General features: G+C 34.9%; 1 protein-coding gene across 4 annotated transcripts in view; it reads right to left on the bottom strand.

The window, feature by feature from the left end:
* The window catches only part of ARAP2 (ArfGAP with RhoGAP domain, ankyrin repeat and PH domain 2), a 121,779-nt gene that overhangs the window by 20,479 nt on the left and 78,354 nt on the right, over nt 1–22,946 (bottom strand). For 3 of the 4 annotated variants that reach the window (XM_035325778.1, XM_035325779.1, XM_035325781.1), the window contains 8 exons: nt 20,631–20,794; nt 18,394–18,606; nt 17,283–17,388; nt 15,846–15,993; nt 14,979–15,047; nt 6,574–6,648; nt 5,773–5,890; nt 1,368–1,496 (listed from right to left, as the gene is read on the bottom strand). In XM_035325778.1, the coding sequence (XP_035181669.1) occupies nt 1,368–1,496; nt 5,773–5,890; nt 6,574–6,648; nt 14,979–15,047; nt 15,846–15,993; nt 17,283–17,388; nt 18,394–18,606; nt 20,631–20,794 (1,022 nt within the window). Of the gene's footprint in view, nt 1–1,367; nt 1,497–4,993; nt 5,233–5,772; nt 5,891–6,573; nt 6,649–14,978; nt 15,048–15,845; nt 15,994–17,282; nt 17,389–18,393; nt 18,607–20,630; nt 20,795–22,946 lie in introns of those variants that run through there. The other variant, XM_035325780.1, reaches the window with a different exon arrangement.

Genomic DNA, 22,946 nt, shown 5'->3' with positions numbered 1-22,946 from the left:
ATGGGTTGAGGGAACAAATGGATGTAGAAAGCAGAAGAGAAGGAGGAGGGCAAATGGCAGCTCTCCCTTTTAGATAGCACAGCATTTTGTAAATTGAACTTCAGACATTAGCCTCGTCCTTACATGTTTCTCAGAGCAGTTGTTCACACACAGTCCTTATGACCCATTCCCTTTTTCTGATTATACATGAACACATAGCGAGGTGATGGGAGTTCATATATCAATAATTTAATGAACTAGGCCATTTCTCTATTCACTATCTGCTGCAACACATTTAGAGATAGTGAAACTCAAACATAAAAGCCATGAACAGCACACTCGTTAAGGTTTGTTCATATCTGTGGAATATGCTTTTACAAGAACAGAGAATGATGAAAGAAAGCTATTACTTTCAGAAGCATAAGCATAACAGCATAATTTTTACTTCTTGAAATCAAGACAGAACAGACATGCTGATGAAGAAATTAATATTTCTCTTTACGGATAAGAAATCTACAGGAGAGAAAAAGATTATATATTTGAATAAATCATTAGATTAAATCAGCTGGGCAGTAAACCAGGCAACATATGTCAACATTGCTTGTTTCACAGTGACAACACACAGGATTTCAACTGCTTTCAATTGACAGGGTAGTCATTTTTGGACATGTTTAACTTCTAAACTCCTGCTTCCCTCAGAGTGGATACTATACATTTTTACATGGGAGATCTAACTCCAGGTATTATGCAGGAAAAAAAAAATGACTGGGCGAGCTTGTAAATCTTTTTTTTTTTTCCACTTTATATTTGAGATGTGTTTCCTTTCAAGTGTCAGATCTAAATTTCTCATCCTTTTTAGAAGCCGCATGCTGTACATAAGTCATTCAGTTGTTTACGTCACTCAAATTAGTTTGGAGGCATACAAGTATATAACAGAAATACTTTATATAATTATATAAAAATATAATATATAATATAACATATATACACTTATATACTCTGTCTCTAAGTCGGTGGACTATAGATGTGGAAGGACTGTGCAGAATTTTACTGTAGATAAAACAGTAGTCTCAAGCTCCACAGTTCACAAACTGTTAGCAGAATGCAGGGTTTCTCTTCATATATGTTTATACGGCAGAGCTTATAGTTTCTAAAACATAGAAATGATGTAGTTTTTGTTCTACAAGTAAGTCAGCATAACCCTTAGTAAAACAGAAACTTCTATAAGATATTGATAATTCAGGTATTCTGGAACATCTATGTAAGAATCTACATAAGGACATCTATAAAAACAATTGCCATCCCTGTGTCCCTACATGAAATACCTGGTTTACAGAATAAACAAACAAACAAAAAACAACAAGATGATATATACAAAAGACACATACCACTGTAGAGTTTCATCATGTCTGCTGTTAGAAATCTCTTTATTATCAGATATGCAGTGCCAGGCTCTGGTAGTGAACTCCAGTGGAGAACCTGTTCTAGAACATTCTCCGTATAATGCAGTGGACGTTCTGAAAAATGCCCAGGAAAAAAAAAAAAAAAAGCTGAAATAAGAAAATCAAGACTGCAGACCCTTAGAAGTTACACGTGCACTGTTTGTTTCTTTCACTTTAAGCTACAGAAGAAGAACACTGCTTTCAAAATAAGGCAATTAAGCACTTCGCTGACTTTCTGCAGCAACATTTGCTGGCAGGATTTGCATAGGTAATGAGTATCAAACTGAAGAAGCAAAAGTCAAATGTTCAGCAATTCTTTTGTATTTAGTTATTAGTGTTTCCTTCAGTAGATATACTAGAACACTGCTTTCAAACTAATACAAAAGGTTGGAAATTATCACAGGGAATATGTAAATACAATCAGACAGCATCGGGCTCTATAAAAAAAAAATCACTACAGCTACCAATGCTCTGTGGAAAAAAAAACGCGCACACACACACCCAAAAAACACACCTAAACAAAACAAGAAACGCGCTAAAAAGTAAAAAACAAAACAAAAACAACAACAAAAAAATCATTTGGAGCACAATGTAAAAAATGAAGTAAGAATACTGGCATAGATTGCATTGTTTGTTAATGACCAAAACAGGCTGAGGCAGACCCTTAGTTTTGTTACGTTCCTTTCAACTGTAAGGGAAAAGCATTTAGATTTACTGGTTCTTATCCCCATTGATGTGGTTGGAGAATTTTCAGACTTGCAATTTTCAATCTCAAATCCATGCAAAGAGCACAACAAGATTAAAATATAAATTGATGAAAGCATGACTAGACTGTGAGGGCACTTTAACACACCGGTTGCTGAAACATACCTTTGTCAACATATCCACCCTAAAAAAAAGAAACTCTGACCTTTCACAGGATTGAAACAATTGAAACACTGCAGTGATACAAAAGCCCCATCAGTACTCTATTCCACAAACTACGGTTCATACGCAAGTGAAAGTTGGGAAGACACTGCAAATAGGCCCTAACTCCACATTACCAGATCCAGCAGAAATCTGAATGTGACATACACTGCAGCGCAGTCTTAGGTATCACACTAGGCAATCCTGATGTAGATGGAGAGATAGTGCACAGCACAGCAGTTTCCCTCTATATGGTACTGGTCTCTAAATAATTGCTCCTCCATGAACACACCCAAGGACTCTCAGCAGTAAGCACCTATGGAAAGCACCAAACCTCAACAGTGGCTTTGCAAGACACAACTAGAGCAGTGGATGCATTTTCACTCCACAGACTGATTTTTCCACAAAAAGCTCCCATTTGCATACAAACTTATGTGGGTAAACACTTGAGAAAAGCTGAGTACAGCTCCTGGAAAGTCACGCCTGTGTGACGCTGTCACGTAGGGTCAGGCAGTCTAGCCCTGTATCTCTTGGGCACTGATGGCATGATGCCATAATCTCATTTTTCACTTCTGCTACGGTAGATGAGTCTGAAATGTCAACAGCTGCTTTGAGACTGTCCAGCACTACACTCTAGCAGAACACATTTTCCTGAACACCAGGGCTCCAGAAAGCGGCAGCCAAAACAGCACACTGCTAAGTGGCTGAGAAAAACAGTGGCTGGTTTGCAATGTAAAAAATAAATAAATAAATAAATAAATAAATCTACCTTACCTATAGTCTTGTTATATCACTTACATAAAGATTTTGTTGTTCAGACTTAACAACAGAGCAGCCTAACAAAAATACCAATCGCCACTTTATAACTCAATTTCTTCTGGCTCTTTTGCTTGAAATGGTCCAACTTCTTCAGATTCTTTTCAACTTCTGGGAAACAGTCAACTCTTTGAAGCAACAAAGTTAAAACAACTTGTTGCCTTTGTGCAAGAAATAAAATTCCTTTTTAAGGAGAGTAACTTGACAAATCAAAGGCAAGAAACACTGGCAAATCACCACATCTTCCTAGAACACCAGCACTCCCAGAGTAAACACCTACTGTCGTATTTATAGTTACATTTACGACCATCTGTCATCATGGATTACATGGTACATAAATCATCATGCTGAAATGCATTAGCTATTTTACTGGCAACACACCTCATTTATAAACTATCCATCAAGCTCAAATTACTAAAAAAAATATACACCGTATTTTGTAAAAGCATATGGTACTGTACATTCTGCATTAGGTTAGATAAAATTATCAATTATTTCAAAAATTTCTATATGCAAATAATCTAGTTGATTTTTAATACTGCAATTTCAGTATTTCAAACAGCAAGCAGTCAACACATGCATCCAATTACCCTTTTACTTAGGTCATCATATGCTGGTAAATATCCAAAACTAGTCATTTTAGTCTTAAGTAGCAATAAATATCAGGAGAAAATTGCTTTTTACAAAATGTAAGCATCTAATTTTCTTGACTTCTCAGAGTTCATTTTTAGGGCAGTAAGTGTTAAAAAAAAAAAATAAATAATAATGTAACTCTCATAAAACTTCAGGATTGAGTATAATGAACCAGTATCACAATGCAATGGACAGGTACTGGACTACGGCAGGAACACTATCAGAAAATTAATTTCTGTCACAAATGCACGATGGTCTAATGTACATTTGAAACAAATAAGCAAACTTTGTTTCTGTCATGACATATTAAAATCACAACTTACCTTTAATGCCTTTAATAATGTAACCTTTAATGCTATCTGTTAGCTAATGCTAATAAGAACAACTTAACAGCAAAGACTCATTTTTTGGTAATTTAGTATTACATAGAACTATTTTTCTGTTATTTTCTTTCTGTTTCAGGCTTCTAAAAATCTGCCAGATTCAGCCATAGCACTAGTGGAGTCTTCCCTGATAAATGTTTGTTACTATATGCATTATTTTCAGCTTTATTCATTTAATTTGCCTGTTCTGATGATTCCTCCACAAAAGGATCCATGAAGGAAACATTTCATCAACATGATTTCTACTACTTGGAGGTAGGTGTTGAATTAGGACTTTGCTTGCTCCAAGTTTTATTTTTGCTATGTCACTTCCTACTGTGCTCTGTAAATCTCTCGTTTCAATAGGATACATTTGAATTCCTTAACAATACTGATAAACCAATATAGAGCCAGCAGTGTCTCACTTTTAACTTAAATTTTGCCATTCTCAGTCATTAGCTTAAAAAACCTTTCCAGTTAACACTAAAACACTGATTGTTACATGCAAGTACACTAAGAATCTGCCATGAGGCCTGTCTTTTATGTTTCCTTTTATGTTCTCTTGACAATATCTACTTTACCTTTCATTTTCCTGTGTTATATATCAAGATCAAGAAAATAAAAAATCCCTCTTCAAGTCTTTCCATTACTCAGTCAAAAGAAATAGGAATTCTAGAGTCACCAGGACGCTTCCAAAGATAACAGATGCTAGCATTGTCTGTCAGTTGACACCCACATCTGTGAATCAGGAAATGTCACAAGTCTATGTAGCACCACCACAAGACTGTAAGATGTAAAGAGATGCCAGGATCATTCTGTTTAAAAGCAACTTAATGAAATGCTGATAGAGGCTGCTTTTTACTAAAAGTGTATTTCTGTCCCTCAGGTATTTTTCAAAAATCAGGGGACACTGAAAAATCATCAAAATAAGATGTTGAATAAAAACAATAACAACAAATCCCGCAATTTTTATTTTAAGTATCTCTAATAATGAAGTTCAGGTTCCAATATGCATAAAGTAATCCCAATGTTGAAACTTTTTACAGTTCATGAACATTGTGACCTTGTGACTTTTGCCTCTGTTGGAAGCAGAACCGTATCTAAAACAAATGTTTCAAGGGTGTGTTATCTACATCGTAATGCCACTGGCAATAAACACAGGATTACACACAACTTTATGCTTCCTTTTTTTGGTTTACATGCTTAAATAACTGACTAAATTAATAATAATAAAAAAGGTCCTTTTCCCCAAGTATTGCATAGATTTTTCTCGTTTTCTGGAAAACATTATTCCTTATACAGTCAACTACTGACTTAATGAAAATAAGTTTCTTCCTTGAGATTCATGGCAAGATGTACTTTTCTGTAGTTGATGGCTAATGAACTGTAAGCCAAAGTAATACAAAGATTTTTTTTTTCAGTCACCAAATTATAAGCATTTAAAAGCAATTAATTGAATTAATTCTAACAAAGTTTAGAAAGAAATCATGTGGATGTCACAGTACCCAGATATAAAACAACAGCATGAAAGCTATTTTTTTATTTCTATAAAAATTTGAAGTAACTCTTTAAATAACCTTTTGATATGTTAAATCTTGAAAATAATAAAAATTTCATGAACAAGAATCACTAACCTAGCTCTCCATTTTCAAGTACTTCAAAAGCAGCCCAGATATCATCTTTGTTGGGAGTAATGTTTTTGATTCCTAAAACATCATTAGTTAATTCTTCTGCTTCTGTCAAAGGTGATACCTGTAATACAAATCATGTCAGTTTATAATATATTGCAGTTACTGTTTTCTGATTTTTTTTTTTTTTTTTTTTAAGTCTTCCTTCCTTGTGTTGGCTAAAGAAAAAAAATGCAGAGATTCACAGAACTGGTAATCACTAATGTTTCTTAAACTACAGTATGCTTTCCTTATTTTGTTGCATGAAAGTGAAGTTATCCTTTTCAGCTGACAGATATTTTGATAACTTTAAACTCATTTTCTCCACCCTCCAAAAATTATTAAAAAAAAAAAAAGGTATTTTTATCTTGGTATAAAGAAGGGAAATATTACAGATTACTTTTTTTTTTTCTTTTTTTTAATCTCAGTAATGCATATCCCTATTTTAAAAAACAGCATTCACTGCATACTTGTTAATTTGCAACTTGTGTTGCAGCCACAGGACAGTGAAAATTTATACCACTGCATACTGCAATAAAACTAAAGGAGGATGTCTCTGCTTTGAAATTGGATGATAACATTCTCTTTAAAAACACACATTAAAAAGTCCTTATAAAATTTAGGCAACACAGATAATAAAATAGTTTTAAAATAATAGTGATAGATAAAATATCATACTTTCGCATTTAGTTACAAAAGTAAGTATGAAAATATATTTTACATACTTTATGAGAGAGTGTTTAGTTAAAATCACTTTTATATTCTCACCCTGATTATAATACTACAGTCTGGCTCCTTTCTTTCCACATAAACTTCAATCAGCAAATCTCCAGCCTGGGAAACCTGAAGGAAAACAACAACAAAAATACAAGAAAGTCTTCACAAATATTTTAAATAACCTTTTAAACTGGGAAAGTACAAAGATTATTTAGCAGATGTGCTAGAACCTACTGAACATTAACTTCTTTCTAAAGGTAGAAAAGAAATATCTAAAAAATATCTAAAAAATACTCCCCAAGTTGATGCCAATTGGAAAGCCTACCCTACCTTCATTAGCAAAAGGAAATAAAATCGTATTCTCAGATTCAAAGGAAAAATTCAAACCCTGACTAAATCCAAAGTATTCATATATTTAAAAAAACGACTTAACCAATATACATTCAAGTGGGAAAACTAGGGATGACATAACATAAATGGAAATTTAAAATTAACATGAGTGTACTAGTATCTAGCACACTACTAGTAACACACTAGGCTGTACTAGTATCTTAAGCCATCAGAACCATAATTCTGCTTTAAATAAGCCAGGCTCATTTCAGAGCCAAAATAGATTAATAGAATTTAAGACCATGAAATAGAAAAAGACAGTAGCACAAAATAAAATGATTCAGTTAAAAATGAGAGGGAAAATTACTAATGCCAGAAATATTCCAGTCCTAAAGCCATTTGTATACACCCAGATAACTTGGACTCATTACTATGAAGACTATATTTATGATTATTAATCACAATGAAAACTTGTCATTATATGTTTAAAAAAGGAATCAAAGCACATGTTCTTGGTATCAACCTCTATTAAAGATAGCTCTTTGACTTTCTTAGACCGATACCCAAACCTTTCTGTAAAAAGCTACCATGGAGTAATTAGATGACAAGCAGATGTATTATATAATAGTTTAATATAATTAAGAACACCTAATAATATGAACCTTACACAGAAACTCAGAAGACAGTAAATCCAGCATTTATGATCAAGGAAAAAAAAAAAAAAGTTGATTAATGTGAAAGAATATAGTATTTTTCTCTCGTTGCTTGGTTTGCTCATCTATGGCAATAAAATTATCTTCTTGGATGAGAAATTACTGTTATACAGTTAAAAGTGTCTAGCTCTTTGCCTGCTCAAGTTCCCTTGCAATGTAATCATATGTGTTTTCAAAAGATTGCAATTCAGCCCAGTAATAAAAATATTTTCTACAACAAACTGTGATGAAGATCAGTACATGGGAAAAAAAAAATTAAACTGGGCCTTTCAGCAGATGGATCATTTTATTAATATGCCAATATAAAGAATTAATAATGAAATTTACATTAAGAATACCAATTTGTGTCAACTCTGAGAATAGTATTCATAGTGATGCTACTTATTTACATATTAACAAAATTCAAAGGAAGAGGCTAAGAAAAGTAAAAACTACATTATATGCAGAGTAAGATACGGAGAAAATGATAAGAACAGGCAAGCTTTAAGATACATTTTGACTAATTTACAGAAGCTGAAACTACATTTCCACAGAAAAATAAATGGCAGCACTCAATTTTATAAAACATTAACATTCTGGAAAATGGTGACTTTAAAGTTAGTTTAGCCTCTGAGAATAGAAAACTAATGGAAACATTTGTGAGGAAAAACATTACAAAGCTACTTTGAAGAAAGCTTCTTAATTATAGTGGCATAGAATCAAAAAAAGCTCATTTAGTTGTAAAATTTGCTTTTCAGATGGTATTACAGAAAAAGGTTAGAAAAAAAAGAATGAAGCTGACATTTGATTTCCACTGGGCTCATGTAAACAACCGTATGGAGAGAAAATGTGCTGTAAATTACAGCAGCAAACAAAAACAGCTGGCCTAAGTATATAGTGGACAGAAAATGAAGAGCAGCTAATGAAGTGCCACCTGGAAAGGAACTGCAATGACATTTCAGACATAAGAACTTCCAGTCCTTCAACAGAAATTTGCTTTCGTTGTTCTTCTCTGAACACTCTGCACCACCAGCCTTGAGATAATTTTTCTATAGCAACTTAAACACTCAAATGTATTAAGTATTCACATCACTGATTTCCCCTGCAAACACATGTACATTTTGATGCAATAATGTCAGGCAATCAGATGTTAAATGGAAAGGATTCTTACACAGAATTCTTAATTATAGTTGCTTGATGTTTAAGTTGCCAGCCACCCATGCTGTTAAATCACTCAGTCTGCACCATGTCATCAATTTTACCAGTAGCTGGAAGGCCATCCAAAAAGGTTCCCAAAGAGCTAGCACAAGTCCAATGTTTAGGCTATATGGTCCGCAAATGCAAGTCTTGGATATGCATGGCCTTGCAAACTGCTCACAGGCTATTTGGTGACAGGCAATGACCCAGAGGAAGAAAGCAGCTGGGAAGAGTAGGTTTCAGCATACTCCTTTATTTTACTGAAATATTGGAAGTTATTTCAAAGATACACCGTTCCACCTAGCCATTCTGCTCTGAAGATGTTTAACCCTATCTCAGGTCTGTACTGAGAAGTACAGTTAATGTCAATTGGCTAGGGCCATAGAACTGATGAAGGCATCTCTGCCTGATGAAGGAAACACTCTTCTTTTAAACTGCTGCTGTTTAAAAGGAAGAGCATACGGCCAAGCCTGGTAAAATTTAAAATGTAGGCATGCATATAATGCAGCCTTCTGAAATTCTGAGCAATATGCACTTGGCATTAATGATAGAAGATACTACTGTAAAATATAATAAAAAGGAAGGTCAAGCTTTTTCAAAAGCACTTAGTATTAGCCCAGGTCCAGCTCTACCAACCAATCCTGCTAATGACAACAGGCACAGTCAGGGAAATGTTGGATTATTCTAGAGAAAGAGTTGTATATAAAATCTCAAAACATCCTTGTAACCACCTAGAAGCAGCTTCATTAATCAGGGGGTTTTAGGCAGTAAATGCTTTGAAATAAAAGCAATTGCCCCAGCTTTGATCAGAATAACTCCCTTCTGTATTGAAGTGGTCCCAGACATTAAGCACACATGCATTTAATATGTTACGTGCACATGGAATTTCAGAAAACTGTAGTTTTAAATTGAAACACTAGTAGCATTAAAATTGCCTGCTACAGAAAAATTGGCAACTGGCATCAAATGTTCCACAGCTTACTTCAGAGGGGAAAAATGTTCATAGCCACAATCAAATTGCCACAAATGGCAATCAGGCTCTTGAGTAAAACAGCTGAGGAATGGAGTCCAAATAGGGGTAACAGGCTGACTGAAAAGAGAGAATGCATTTCCTAACCTTAAAGGCAGTTCAAACTTCAGTTTATCAATTATGAAAAAGTACAAGTTTTGTTCCAATGTCTACTGCTTGTTTAGAAAGTTAAAAAGAATAAGGCCATCATCTCTCTGAGGCAAGTGCTCCTAAATAACTAAGGTCTCCTGAGTTCATATTTGCTAGCTTGACTGGTTACCACTCTTTTTCCAGGAAATGCCACACAGAGTAAAGATACCAGTGGTTTGATAAGATCCAAAATAATTTTCTAACTCAAACTCACCATTTCATGTTTTCTGATACAATATTGACAAAGATTAATTAATATAATCCAGCAGCTCAGTTACTTATTTTCCTCATAATGGACTGAGGAAACATGTACCAAATAGTGAAAATTCATGTTTTTCAAGTAGGAATTAATTGATGCCCAATTTTAAACTGCCTCAGTGACCAATTTTGTTCTAGGAATTTTCCATTACTTATTATCTTTACAGGGAGAGGAACATCAATGACAGCTTTCAGTTGGGATCACTGTCCTGTCTGAGAAACAGAGAAGCCAATTATCTTCTGTACTACTTTCCATTTTATGCCAATTGAGTCCGTATTAAAGCATAAAGCTATAAATCAATGCAGCACACAATTTATAGCACACACCCATTTTGCCTAGACAATACAAATAATATAGCATAAAACATCTATTAAGACTTAACAGTAAAATAGAGAAAAAAAGAAGGGGGGTAATTTACTATAATATTTTTTCATTAAAAACCTATTTTTCTGCTTCTTTTTCACTTTGTAATTTTCCAATATACATGTACTTCTGATGTATTCTTACTTTGTGTAACGGTTCATATGGAAATCCCTTCTGTTTGCAAGAGCAGAGTACAAGGGAACCTCACCTCCCTGCTCCTGCTGGCTACACTATTCCTGATATGTCATATGCAGTACACCTAGCACGCAAACTCTACAGTCCAGTTGAAACTCTGGCACTGTAAGTATTTAGCACTTATTTACTGCATCCTTTGAGGAACTGTTTTTTTCCTCATGGGATGAAAACAAATAGATTTTCGAAGTCGTACATCTAAATGCAACTCCTAGTGCATTTCTTTTTAGCCCTTTCTCTCCCCTTAAACTAAAGTAGGAAGTGACATTTTCTTCAGCTTTCAAAGTTCTATTTGTACAAATATTCTCTCTGAAACTAAAAGCTGACAATTCTAGCAATGTGTTAAGAATGAATGAGAAAAAAAATTGACAGTTGCGTACTATATAATAACAAAATTTCAGAGGCAGCAGTGAAAGGCCATCCTAAGTACTAGAAAGCACTGCAAATTATCCTTTTTGTATTTATGAAGTCTGGCTGGATAAGCTGAACTCAGACACACAAAGGAATACAAGAGTTAGAATACAAGAGCGGCAGACAACCCAAGAGGTATGTAGAACTGCTACCCAGTTGTGCAGGAATAAGGTTAGAAAAGAAAGCTAAGGCCAACCTGGAGTTAAATCTGGCTATGGATGTGAAGGAAAAGGATTCTACAAGTACATAAACGGCAAAAGGAAGACTCAGGAAAACGTGGGCTTGCTGCTGAATGGGACAAGGGAAACATTGACAAATTACATGGAGGAGGTCAGCGTATTCAACACCTTTTTTGCATTCATCTTTCCAACCTTCAGGAATCCCATCCTCTTAAGTCCAAAGGGAAAGTCAGGAGCAAGGAAGACTTGCTCTCGGTGAAGGAGGCCCAGATTAAGTAACACTTAAATAGTAATGGATATATGTAAGTCCATGGGGCCTGACAAACAGCGCCCATGAGTGCTGAGGGATCTAGATGATGTCACTCTAAGGTGACTCAATTATTTTTGAAGAGTCATGGAAACTGGGAGAGAATCCTGAAGACCAGAGAAGAGCAAATGTCAATATCATCTTCAAAAAGGACAAGAAGGAAGATTCAGGAAGCTACAGGCTGGTCAGCCTCACCTCAGATCAAACTGATAGCCCTATACAGTGAGGATACAAGCGAATGAAAGGATAGCAGTATTTACCTCAGCTTTAGTAAAAACTTCAATGGCGTCTGCCATAACATCACAGACAAGAATACAATATACAGAGTAGACAAGTAGACAGTAAACTGAAAAGTGTCTAAAAAGCCAGGAGTCCAATAATCTTCACTAACGACCTGGATAATAGGACAGGGCACATCCCCAGCTAGTCAGCAGATGGTACTGAACTGGGAGCAGTAGCTGATACATTCAGAGGGACCTCAACAGGCTAGAGAAATGGACAGAGAAGAACTTCATGAAGTTCAACAAGGGGAAATGCAAGTCCTGCAACTGGGGAGGAGTACCTGCACACACTGGTTAGTGGGCAACAAGCTGGAAAGCAGCTTTGCTGAGAAGGTTCTTGCTGTTCTAGCATTCAACATTAATGATCCAACACTGCATCCTTGCAGAAAAGGAAAACAGCCTCCAGGGCTGCATTAAGCAAAGCACTGCAAGCAAGTCATGGGAGGTGATCCTTCTCTACTCAGGTGTGGCCTTGATAGTTCTGAAGTGCTCTGTTCAGTGTTGGGCTCCTCAGTACAATTAAGGTAAACAACTACTGCTAGATCAAACATCTGATGAGAAGGGATGAAGAAAATGAGCCAGACTCTTTTCAATGGTGTCCACAGTGACAGGACAAGAGACAAGGGGCACAAATGTGGTGTTGTGTTCCCTCCTCCCCTCCCCCAAAAAACACACATGAAATTCAATTTATTTTTTGTCCTAACTGTAAAGGTGGTCAAGCAGTGGAACAGGTTGCCCAGAGAGGTTGTGGAGTCTCTATCCTTTGAGATATACAAAATCTGACTAGATATGGTCCAATTCAACCTGTTCTCAGCAATCCTGCTTGAGCAAGGGGGTTAGACTAGATGGTCTCAGCCTTGACAATTCTGTAATGAGATAAGAGATTTTGTTTGAATAGGATTTGTTTCATTTTTAAGGTTAAAGTGATATTATTTTTGGTAAAGAATTTAAAGTTTAGCCATGTGTATTATGAGAATCAAGACTGAGTCTATTAACAGAGTAGGTACAACCATTCATTCAGAACAATGGTTATTAACAGTAGAGACTTTGTTGTGATCAAAATAAGGAGAGTTAAAATTCCAATTCAATCTTTTATAGCTTCACCTCCCATCAGCTTGGTCCAGTGAAACCAATCCAAACAAGCCCAATTATTCATGAAGGTTAAAAGTTGATACTATAGTTTTAAATTACAAAGACTAGTTTTGCTGGTAGCTTTTTAATAAAAACTGTACCAATTTTAGAAAACCTAGAGAATGTATTTTTTTTTTTTTAAAAAAAAGGAAAAGCAAACATCTTTTTCTTCAATAGGCAGCCTTCCAAATGCAATACACCTCATGAAGGTGATTTCACAGTGTTACCTGGGGTGGAGAAGGTACCAAACAAAACCATTTTAAATGGTTCTTCTCTTATACTACTTGCAGCCCCAGTTTTAGACAAACCTACCTAACCAGCAGTTGCTCCCAAGTTACTCAAAACCTCAGCAGCCTTTCAGTTTACTTTTTTTTCCCCCCTAGATATCTAATTAAGATGTCTTTACTGTACCTTTTTGTACCCATAAGATTTCTCTCAGGTCTTCCTAATTTCTCCCAAGGTATCATAAACATTTAACCATTAAAGCTTCCCAAGAGCTGCCTGGAAAATGTAAATAGCGTAACAAAGCTGTAACATGCTTTTTTTTTTGGTTCGAAAGTACATACAAAATAACGTAATGTACTTAAAAGTCTGTGCATTTCCACCATTCAAGATTTTATTCTCAAATATCAGTAAAAGGTCCTTTTCATGTACCCAGGAATTAATAAATTCCATACTTTAACCCCCACTTTGCAAAATGCTCTTAGAGAATTTTTTTTTTTTTTTTTTTTTTTTTTACATTACCAAGGCAGATGTTTGCATTCTGCAAGAGAGTCACTAGTAATGAACTTAAAATTATTTCCCAGTGACTAGGCCACTCCCCGTCAGGCACCAAAAGGAAGAAATAGGCATTCTACTTTTTAAACACACACATTCACAGCAGTGCTGCAGTTGGAAACCTTCATGGCACTCTGACCAGACAAGAAGGAAATATGAAAAAAGTAAGACTCAAGACAGCAATGCACAGAACATGCAGTTTCAGTGTGGATCTGCAAGACTCCTTTCTTTAAAGACATCATTAAAACTATCACAAAACTTGTTGGGAAGGGTCAGGCAGCCCTACTTTTTTCCTGTTACCTATTAATTTTTAAAGCCCTATCTGCTCCAGAAATACTGCAAGATTCTCCTCCACTACTTTAGATTCCTGAAAAAGTTTGTAAGCACCCTACACTCCCCTTTACCTCTGGCAATGACCTATCTTGGTCATGTTTGCCTAGCTTAACAGTTTTTGCTTTAATTAGGATTGCACAAAAAGGACATTCAGACAGTAAAACATAGTATCACTATGCTGTTTCTTACCAATTCTCATTTTACACAAAAGTTGTTACAAGTAAGACTGAACTCCAGGATATTAAGCAGCTTAACATCTCCTGGTTTCGTATATTGTTTCCTGAAGTTCAGTTTGATTGAAGTAACCATGTTTGTATGTGTTTGAAGCATCCCACAACAATATTTACACTTTGAGGCTCCATATGTGGTCACAAAACAGCATATGGCAAAAAGATTCAAATACCTTAAACTCATATGGATCATCATTCATTAACAAAGAGAGACAGCGTGTACGCAAAGGTTATGAAATAATCAAAGTATTAATATACACTTGATTTTTAATATGCACAATTACAATTCAACATGATGGGTAACCATTTTCACACTTGTAAATGTTGATAATTTCCTTCTTCTATAAATTTATGCAACATAGTAAAAGCACGCAACAACCCGTAAGATATGTTCTGTCCTAAGCACTGGGATAATTCTAGAGTATGCTTTACACATATTTGTTTTGCTTTAGCACTTTATACCTCCTCGTATTTCCCTTAGTTCTGTAGTTAACAACACGAGTCACTGTGCAAGCTCAGAAATATACATTTAGATATCAAGGAATAAAAAAAATATACACAACTAAATACTCTTTGTTAAAAGTATTTGCATACCAGTTGATTTTTGGCACTTACCTGAGTGTCTTTCCACCTGGTAATAAAGCTGTTCTCTATATCCATTTGTTTGACCTGGTCTTCATTTATCTGTTTAAATTTGATCATTTTTGTTCAGTTAATAATTATAAGCTAGTATAAAAATTATAACATTAACTAGAAAACACTATCTCAATGTGATAAACTGATAAATACAAATACAAGAGGAATAACAATTACTAAAATACAAATAATCATGCTCATTTAGAAGCAGCTGTGCCAAACAGAAAGAGTCAGTCAGTGTTGGGATCATTGTGATATACCTTACCAAATACACATTAGCAGAGAAAGGATTCCATTAAAAACTGCCACACAGAATGTTACAGTTATACAGTACACTCTAAACCAAAATGGCTATGACAAATTGCTTCTAGTAGTATCTTTTCAATCCAGTTGGATTCAATATTCTTTTGGTTCCTTCAAGACCCAAGGAACCCAACACTGTTTCCTCTAAAATCCTTACTGTAATCACAGCTCAGAGTCTCGGTTCTTCCATGCTTCAGTTCTGACCATGGCTATAAAAACTGAACCGAAGTAGTTTTAATAGTTATCATCTCAGAATTTTCTTAAGACTGTCAGCAGTGTCAGCAAGAAAAACGTGCACCATTCTGGAAAGTGATATCTCACAGCAATCCTATAAATATAGTCATTCCTACACAGACTAAGCTATCTAGAAAAATGAAGTTTAAAGCAGGCAATTAACCATGTCCACTGAATTAGAGTTCAATATCCCTGCAACTCCTCAGACAATATAACCAATATCAGACCATCTCTAACTTTAAGGAGATTTATATATTTTAGTATGTCTAATAGCACAGCAGTCAGGCTACTTTCAATAAAGATACCTACATCAAAAAGTTGCACATAATTTTTAATTAGATCTTCAACTACATTGACTTCTTCACTAGTCTGGCCTTTAGTTTGAAATAAGCATGAAGAAAACACCATGGCTAGATTGTGAGGGTTCATATGATTGATTTCAGAACATTTCTGCACCCTGTTGAAGGAAAAATAAATATATTTAGAAGGTTCCATTGTTCCTTTGGTTGTCTAAGGCTTCTCTACTGAACATGGAGTGCATTTCAAAAAGAATTATCTACAATAAATGAAATTAAGTAGTGCTTATATATATATATATATATATACACTTCTTTATATTCTTTCATCTTATCACAGAAATGAAAACACATACTTTCTATGTGCACCTTAATGGAGATTAAAATTACTTGCTGCACTATGATATTTAAGTATATCCTACAAACTACTCATCTCAGATCAAACAAAACATGGAAACAAATGAAATCATTTTTACTTTCTATACTTATGTAAAGTTTTTGTACTAGTTCTATGATTTACATATCATGTCCTCTTTTGGAAGAAAATACAGAATTTTGGCTGTTACACAGATGAATACAAACTACTTTCACAACATATTTAACAGAATATTAACATCTGAACTGAATATGTTTAGAAACATCATTAATCACAATACTTACTATAATCTTTATCCCAATAGTAGTACCAATCAATTTAGTAATTGTATAAATAATTTTAAAGGATGCCCCCTATGTAACGGCTCTACTTCTGACCAAAGTACATAGATGATTCTTCATATTCTGTACCCGCTACACTCTAGCACTAGAATAATTTGACTTGTTCAATAGCCACTATAGTATAATAATGACCACTGCTACTTAACAATGCAAAACTCTGTATTTAACTCTACAAAATCATCCAAGTCACACTATTTTTATATACTTGCTACTGCTTATTTGATCTAGGAGTAGGAAGACCTTTGTTATTTAAACAATTCTATATTTTGGATATTCTCCACAAATACGTCAGTTGCAAAATGAAGCGGTGATGAAATATTTGAAGGACAGCTAAACCTCAAAATTAACTTTTGCAATGTAGATTGTGGAGAAGGATGTTTCCCCTGAAAAAAAAAATGTTTTAATCTCAACAGCCATTTGCAACAATCCTCTGGAACGCTAGCAGGTAAATGAATTCACCTAAAGAAGATTCATCAAAAATTACCCTGCTCAGACACAAATACAGGCAGCCCTCTACCACTGTAAGGCATTTCCATCCCAGTATAGTTACCTATTATTAAAAATACAACTGAAAAAAAATACACTATAAAGGCTATTAAATATAATTAATCATCACAAGTTAAGCTCTTGACACTTACTAGTTGATGAAACAATCCAAATTTCATTCTCAGTAGAGTTATACTGAGAACACATTACAAAAATTTCTCTGCTACATTCCATCATTTGATTTTACCTGTAAAGATGTTCAATTAATGCAGCCAAAGTTGCCTTATTGACTGGCGGAAGTGTCCGAATGAAAGCTCCATACTTCCTTACACGTTCCTTTTCATTCTGCATATCTGCCAAAAAAATAATAATCACTGAGCATTAATAACGACGTACACCAAATCCACCAACAGTTCTCATTAACTGTATCTGCACCATCTTGTCATTTAAAATTAGTTTATCAATCAACCTTTTATTCAGGAAGACTACACTGACAACCTACTATTAACAAAGTATATATTATACACTAGATCAAGGAAATAGTATCAGCAATAAGACACAGTTCTATATTTAAGCATGAGTTCCTGCAGTTTAAGACTAAATTCCAGGAAAGTAATTGCTTTTTCCCTCTCAAAGGGTATTTATCTTTGCAATTTGTGTGCACGTGTGTGCATCTACATACATAGATGCTACTTTACTTGTAGATGGTTTTACTTTTAGATACTACTTTAATAGTGCCCAGAGGTAAGAAACAAAAATACCTTTTCATCTTTATTTTTATTGAAGAAATGTCTCAAGTTCCAAAGTAGTTTACAGATCTAAATATGTAAGACTGGTAAGAGGACAGCAGAGGAGAGGGAGCAGTAATAAAGTGGTACAAAGCTACAGAGCTGAAACAGTAGTAGACAATAGAAATTTCAGTCTTGGGTATTAGTATTTGAGACACAGCCACAGCTCTCTACCTTTAAGTCTGCTGCTCTGTGTTGCATTGAGCACAGAGGCTAGAGAGAATAATCCCAACTGGGGCAATTGCAAAGTTTATGTAATGCTTTTAAATTTATTTGTAACGTTTTCTTCTGTGTCCCTTATTTCTCTCAGGTTTCTGAAAAAGAAAAACTGACAAACTCCTCATCTCTTCCAGCTGATTGCTAGCACTCTCCAAAAACAACCAAATGAACCATGTTTTGATTTATTGGATAACAGGAGTCTACTTCAGCCAAACTGTAAACATTTTTCTCTGCTACAACTGTTTCGCAGATTGTCGAACAATACAGACAAGTAATTAGTAAAACCCCCAGATTTTATAATGAATATTTACAACCAACCTTTCTTGTATTGAGTGTTAATGCAGATATTACCTAATGCAGAAATCCAGAATGGATAAAGTTCTTTAGTGAGAAGAGCATCATCTATTTGAGAAAGAAAACTTTTCAATACATCAGTCACATCTTCAAGCTGATGTTTCCCAGCTCTTAGTTTAACACTCCTTGCATCCTTTTTGAAACTTTCCAGAAGTTCAGCCACATTAGAGGAATTGCCATTCTTGAGGTAGATCTGCTTGCTCCCTAAACCTAGGTTACAGAAATACAGGACAGAAAAATAAGTATCTGTAAAATTGAGTGTTCTTTTAGAAATTCCAGACCTTATTACATGAAAAGCATGTCTGGCTGTCAAACAGATCACATCTCCTACTAGTATCTTTCTGAGCTTTTCCACATACATACTTTGTTAGAGAAAACACTACCAAATCTGCTTATAACCAACCAGACATCTCTGTAAATATACACATCATAAAATTAAGCAAACCTGGGATCACAGTTTCAGGAATGCTTTACAGGCTGTTCAAATCCCTAGATCTCTTACTGACTTCCTAAATCAATGGTTTGAAGAGGCACAATAAAGGAGAGAAGTTTTGATGTCTGGTATTGCATCTACACAAGCAACATGAATCATTTCATTACTAGTACTCCCACTATTTTATTCCCCTACTGATCAGCTCAGCTTTGGACTCAGTATTGTATTCATCCAGCCTGACGCACTGCTCTATTAAAAGGCTCAAGATAAGTAGAAACTGTTCCTGTTTTCTGATTTTCCTCAGGTTAAGAAAGATACCAGTCAGCAATTCTTGTATTTAATGACTGAAAACACCAAAGCCAACTTTAAAAAATAAATAATTAAATAAAAAATATAGTCTAAAATACAGTCAAGACTACCTTCAGTTATTGCATATAGCATGTGGAAATTTGACATAGACATGCATTCCCATTCTTTGGCTTTGTTTCTGTTTGGAAGTTTCTCCTGCCTTCCCCACACTTGAAAAAAGAATATTTCATAGAAAATTCTTTTTTCCCTATGCACTTGTCAAATACATAGTAGCATTCTGTCAAAACCTATGAAATCAAGTCTTACGTTCTTGCAATTCACCCTTCTCGTGATGTCCACAAGCACTATTGTTTGATACTACCCTTGTGTTCCTACTGTCAAGAACAGCTGTGGCACCTGACAGTGTCAGTCACCTGCAGGCCACAACTGAAGACAGAGCTTTGATTATGACAAAAACATGTACATCTACAAATAACACATACACACAACTCCTTCAACTTTCAAATGAAACCTACAACTCTCAGTAACCCTGATCCTGGGGGAAAAAAACAAAAACAAAAAATCTATAGATGAAGACTTACCTTGTTTCAAAAAGGTCAGGGAACTGAATTTTAATCTAGAACATACACTAGCAATGTTTCTGATTGGGGGGCACCATTACCCTGCTTTAACAACATTTCCATGTATGAAACAGCATAAATTATAGTTAGAATAATTCCTAGTGCTAATAGTTAAAAAATAATGTAGCAAACACTTTTTCTTTTTCTTTTTTTTTTTTTTTTTTTTGACAATAGCTGCAACCCAAACAACTACTTACTGTAATGCAGTGTTGCCACATTTAAAAGTTATTTAGTTAGATTTCAATCAATGAATTATAAATTAGGCCTTCTCATACTGACAGGTGTTACAGACACATTTATCCTGAAGATAGGTTTGTCCAGGGTTGGTATGTATTCATTATTTCACAAAATTAAATTGCAGCAGTAAAAACAACACAGACACTATCTACATACGATCTAATGCTATGGAAAGTTATGCTGGCAATATTTACTTCAGCAAAAACAACTCCTTAGGCTCTTATTCTGAAAAAAAAAAAACAGCAGCCTTAATACTGATCATGATTTCACAGTTACTATTAGTTTTCCAGATTTTATGATCAGGCCATTTCTGTTCCTGCTTCGCAAAGCTTATTTTTAGGGCTGAGGTGGTCTGCACTGAGGCACGGGAGCCAAAAGCTGAGCTGCATCAGATAACGTCATCAATTCTAAGAATACAAAGGTGTCTGTGAGTGAGATTTCTCAGGTTGTACTTCCACACACCACCTATTCTCAGATGCATGGCACTGTACTTCACCATTACATCAAGGAACAGTGGGGCTAACGGGATATGGTTTTACTTTGGGTAATACATGAACTTATTCAAAGATCTGAAGGTGCTGTGGTATAGGTATTATACAAGTGATATTATGTTGAATAAAAACTACTATACTTACCATACTGTGTAACAAATGCTATACAGCTGTTCACTATAATAGGAACATCATTTTTGCTGAGCTGCTGATCTTGTAACGCATTACCATCTGTACCTGCTGCTTTTTCAATTGCAGTATACCAGACCATGAAATCCAGCTTCGTATGGCCATGAATGTACAGTGTTCTGAAAAGTTTAAAAATATTTTGAATGCAGGAAAGAAAGAAAAATCTGATGTTATTCTACAGCAGCACAGAAGTTGTCCAGAGAAATACTTGGAATAAGATATCAAGGCACCTTCCACCACATAGAACTGTGATGGTTGACTATTGTTACAGCGCCTTCTTCTCCAACTACATTCATACTAACAGTGTCACAATAAATCATCAAGGATCCACACAGAGACCTGTCACAGACCTTTGAAAAAGACCTGAGCAACATTTTAATTACACTTCAGTCTTCCTCCTGCAACCTGCATTGATATGTCCAAGTCACAGTTAAGAAGGAAACAAAAGATTTACAGACAACTTTCAAAACTAGACAAGACTTATGTTCTTTTCTATTTCCCACCCCCCTTCTCTATAGAGTACCTGAGACATACTGAATTTCCTTCCTTCACCTATATCAAAATATCATCCCTGGGAAATCAGAGATTTAAGGAACTCAGGAACACGTATGAAAAAACTAAGTTGAGGTAGAATAAATTAACACAACCCTTAATTACTTTCATCTCAAAGCATGGTCCCGTTCTGATTATTTAAACCTGCTACAATAACCTCTGTTTAACCTTGTCAGAATGGCTTCTAGGAAATAGCTACAGAACTGAACAGTTTAAGAGTGCATGCTCACCCATGTGCATGCATATAATCGACAACTGTTTTAAGCGTTAAAATAACTAGCAATCTTACCAGTGGACCAGTAAAGAAATGTGTGGGAAACGTTTTCCTCACAATTTATTTTCTAATTAGGAAAAGTTAGAATGTTCTCCTGAATTTCAATAAAAATACTTTCCTTATAATTTAAGCAAATATTCTTTTTAATGATCTGGGGAAAAATAACTTTATATATTGGTGAAAAAAATGCTTTTTTTTTTCCCCGTTTTTGATTTGTATTTTTATTTTGCTTTTTAGTATTTATTTTTAGTATTTAGTATTTAGTATTTTGCTTTTTAGTATTTATCTTGCATTTTAATATTCTTATATTGACAGAAAATAAGGATGCAGTCAGTGCACAAACACAGACCCAAAATCTGAGGTGTCTCAGGATACACCATTCAGCAGTACAGTAAGACACACTGTACTTCAGCTTCCTGAAGCCTCTTTTAAAAAAGTCTCTACTTCATGACTTTGAAAGTCATATTAATTACATATGCCTAGCTATGCCTAGCCTAACTTTCAGCCTGCTTTCCATTAAGAAAAATCCATAGTTTGCATAAAGCTCTCAAACTTGTACAACAAAATGAATATGCCTAACTTTCAAGCATTTTCTAAAAACCTGTCAGAATGGATACAAGAGTGGTTCTCAAGCAATGGCTTCCAAAAAACTCACCATCCTGACATACTGTGGTATTGCCATAGCAATACAAAAGAAGAAATTTAACAGTTTGAGTGGAAACAGAGTCTGTCAGTGAATGTATTCCTTCAGTTCAATTACTCACAGATCAGCAGAGGTTAAGACTGAATTAGAAGAGACTTATGTTGCTTCCCAACACAAGGCATGCACACATATTATGCTTATTACTGTCTTTTTCCCCTGCAGACAGCTGTATTCACACTACAGCATTATGCAAAAGAAGAAATGTAAGCCAGAGTATTTTTTTTATCTGAAGAGTTATGATATGTACAGGAAGTAGTGAAAACATTATCATTTCTACAGAAAAAAAGGCAACTGAAGCCATATATCAATGAATGAGTAGTGTGGTGAACTTAAAAGCTACTCTTAACATATCTAGCTATTTTATGGTGATATGAAAGTCTCAATCACTTGCTCGTCAATCAACTGTCACAATATACAGATTATCTAAACTATGTCAAAAAGAACATCCTGTATTCTACTGATCTTCCCATCTACTCAATAAGTCTGAAAAAAAAAAAAAAAGCAAAAAACAGAACACACACTACTATCAGAACTACCCAGAGATGATGCCGTCTTTGTTTTCTAAAATTTGAAAAGGTGTCAAGTTAAACTCAAATTACAGAGGATGAAATTTCTTAATAATTATCAAAGGAAAAGGGGGCATCCTTTTAAGTAGCAGTCCTATAGCATCACCATACTCGTTAAAGAGAAGTTGCTCTTAAAAAAAATAACGTGAAAGATCTTGCTGGTCTTGTAGAATGTG

This window comes from Oxyura jamaicensis, chromosome 4 (genome assembly GCF_011077185.1).
Source record: "Oxyura jamaicensis isolate SHBP4307 breed ruddy duck chromosome 4, BPBGC_Ojam_1.0, whole genome shotgun sequence".
Classification (NCBI taxonomy): Eukaryota; Metazoa; Chordata; class Aves; order Anseriformes; family Anatidae; genus Oxyura; species Oxyura jamaicensis.
The sequence above is the reverse complement of the archived record's forward strand: the minus strand, read 5'-3'. Positions and strand labels throughout refer to the sequence as shown.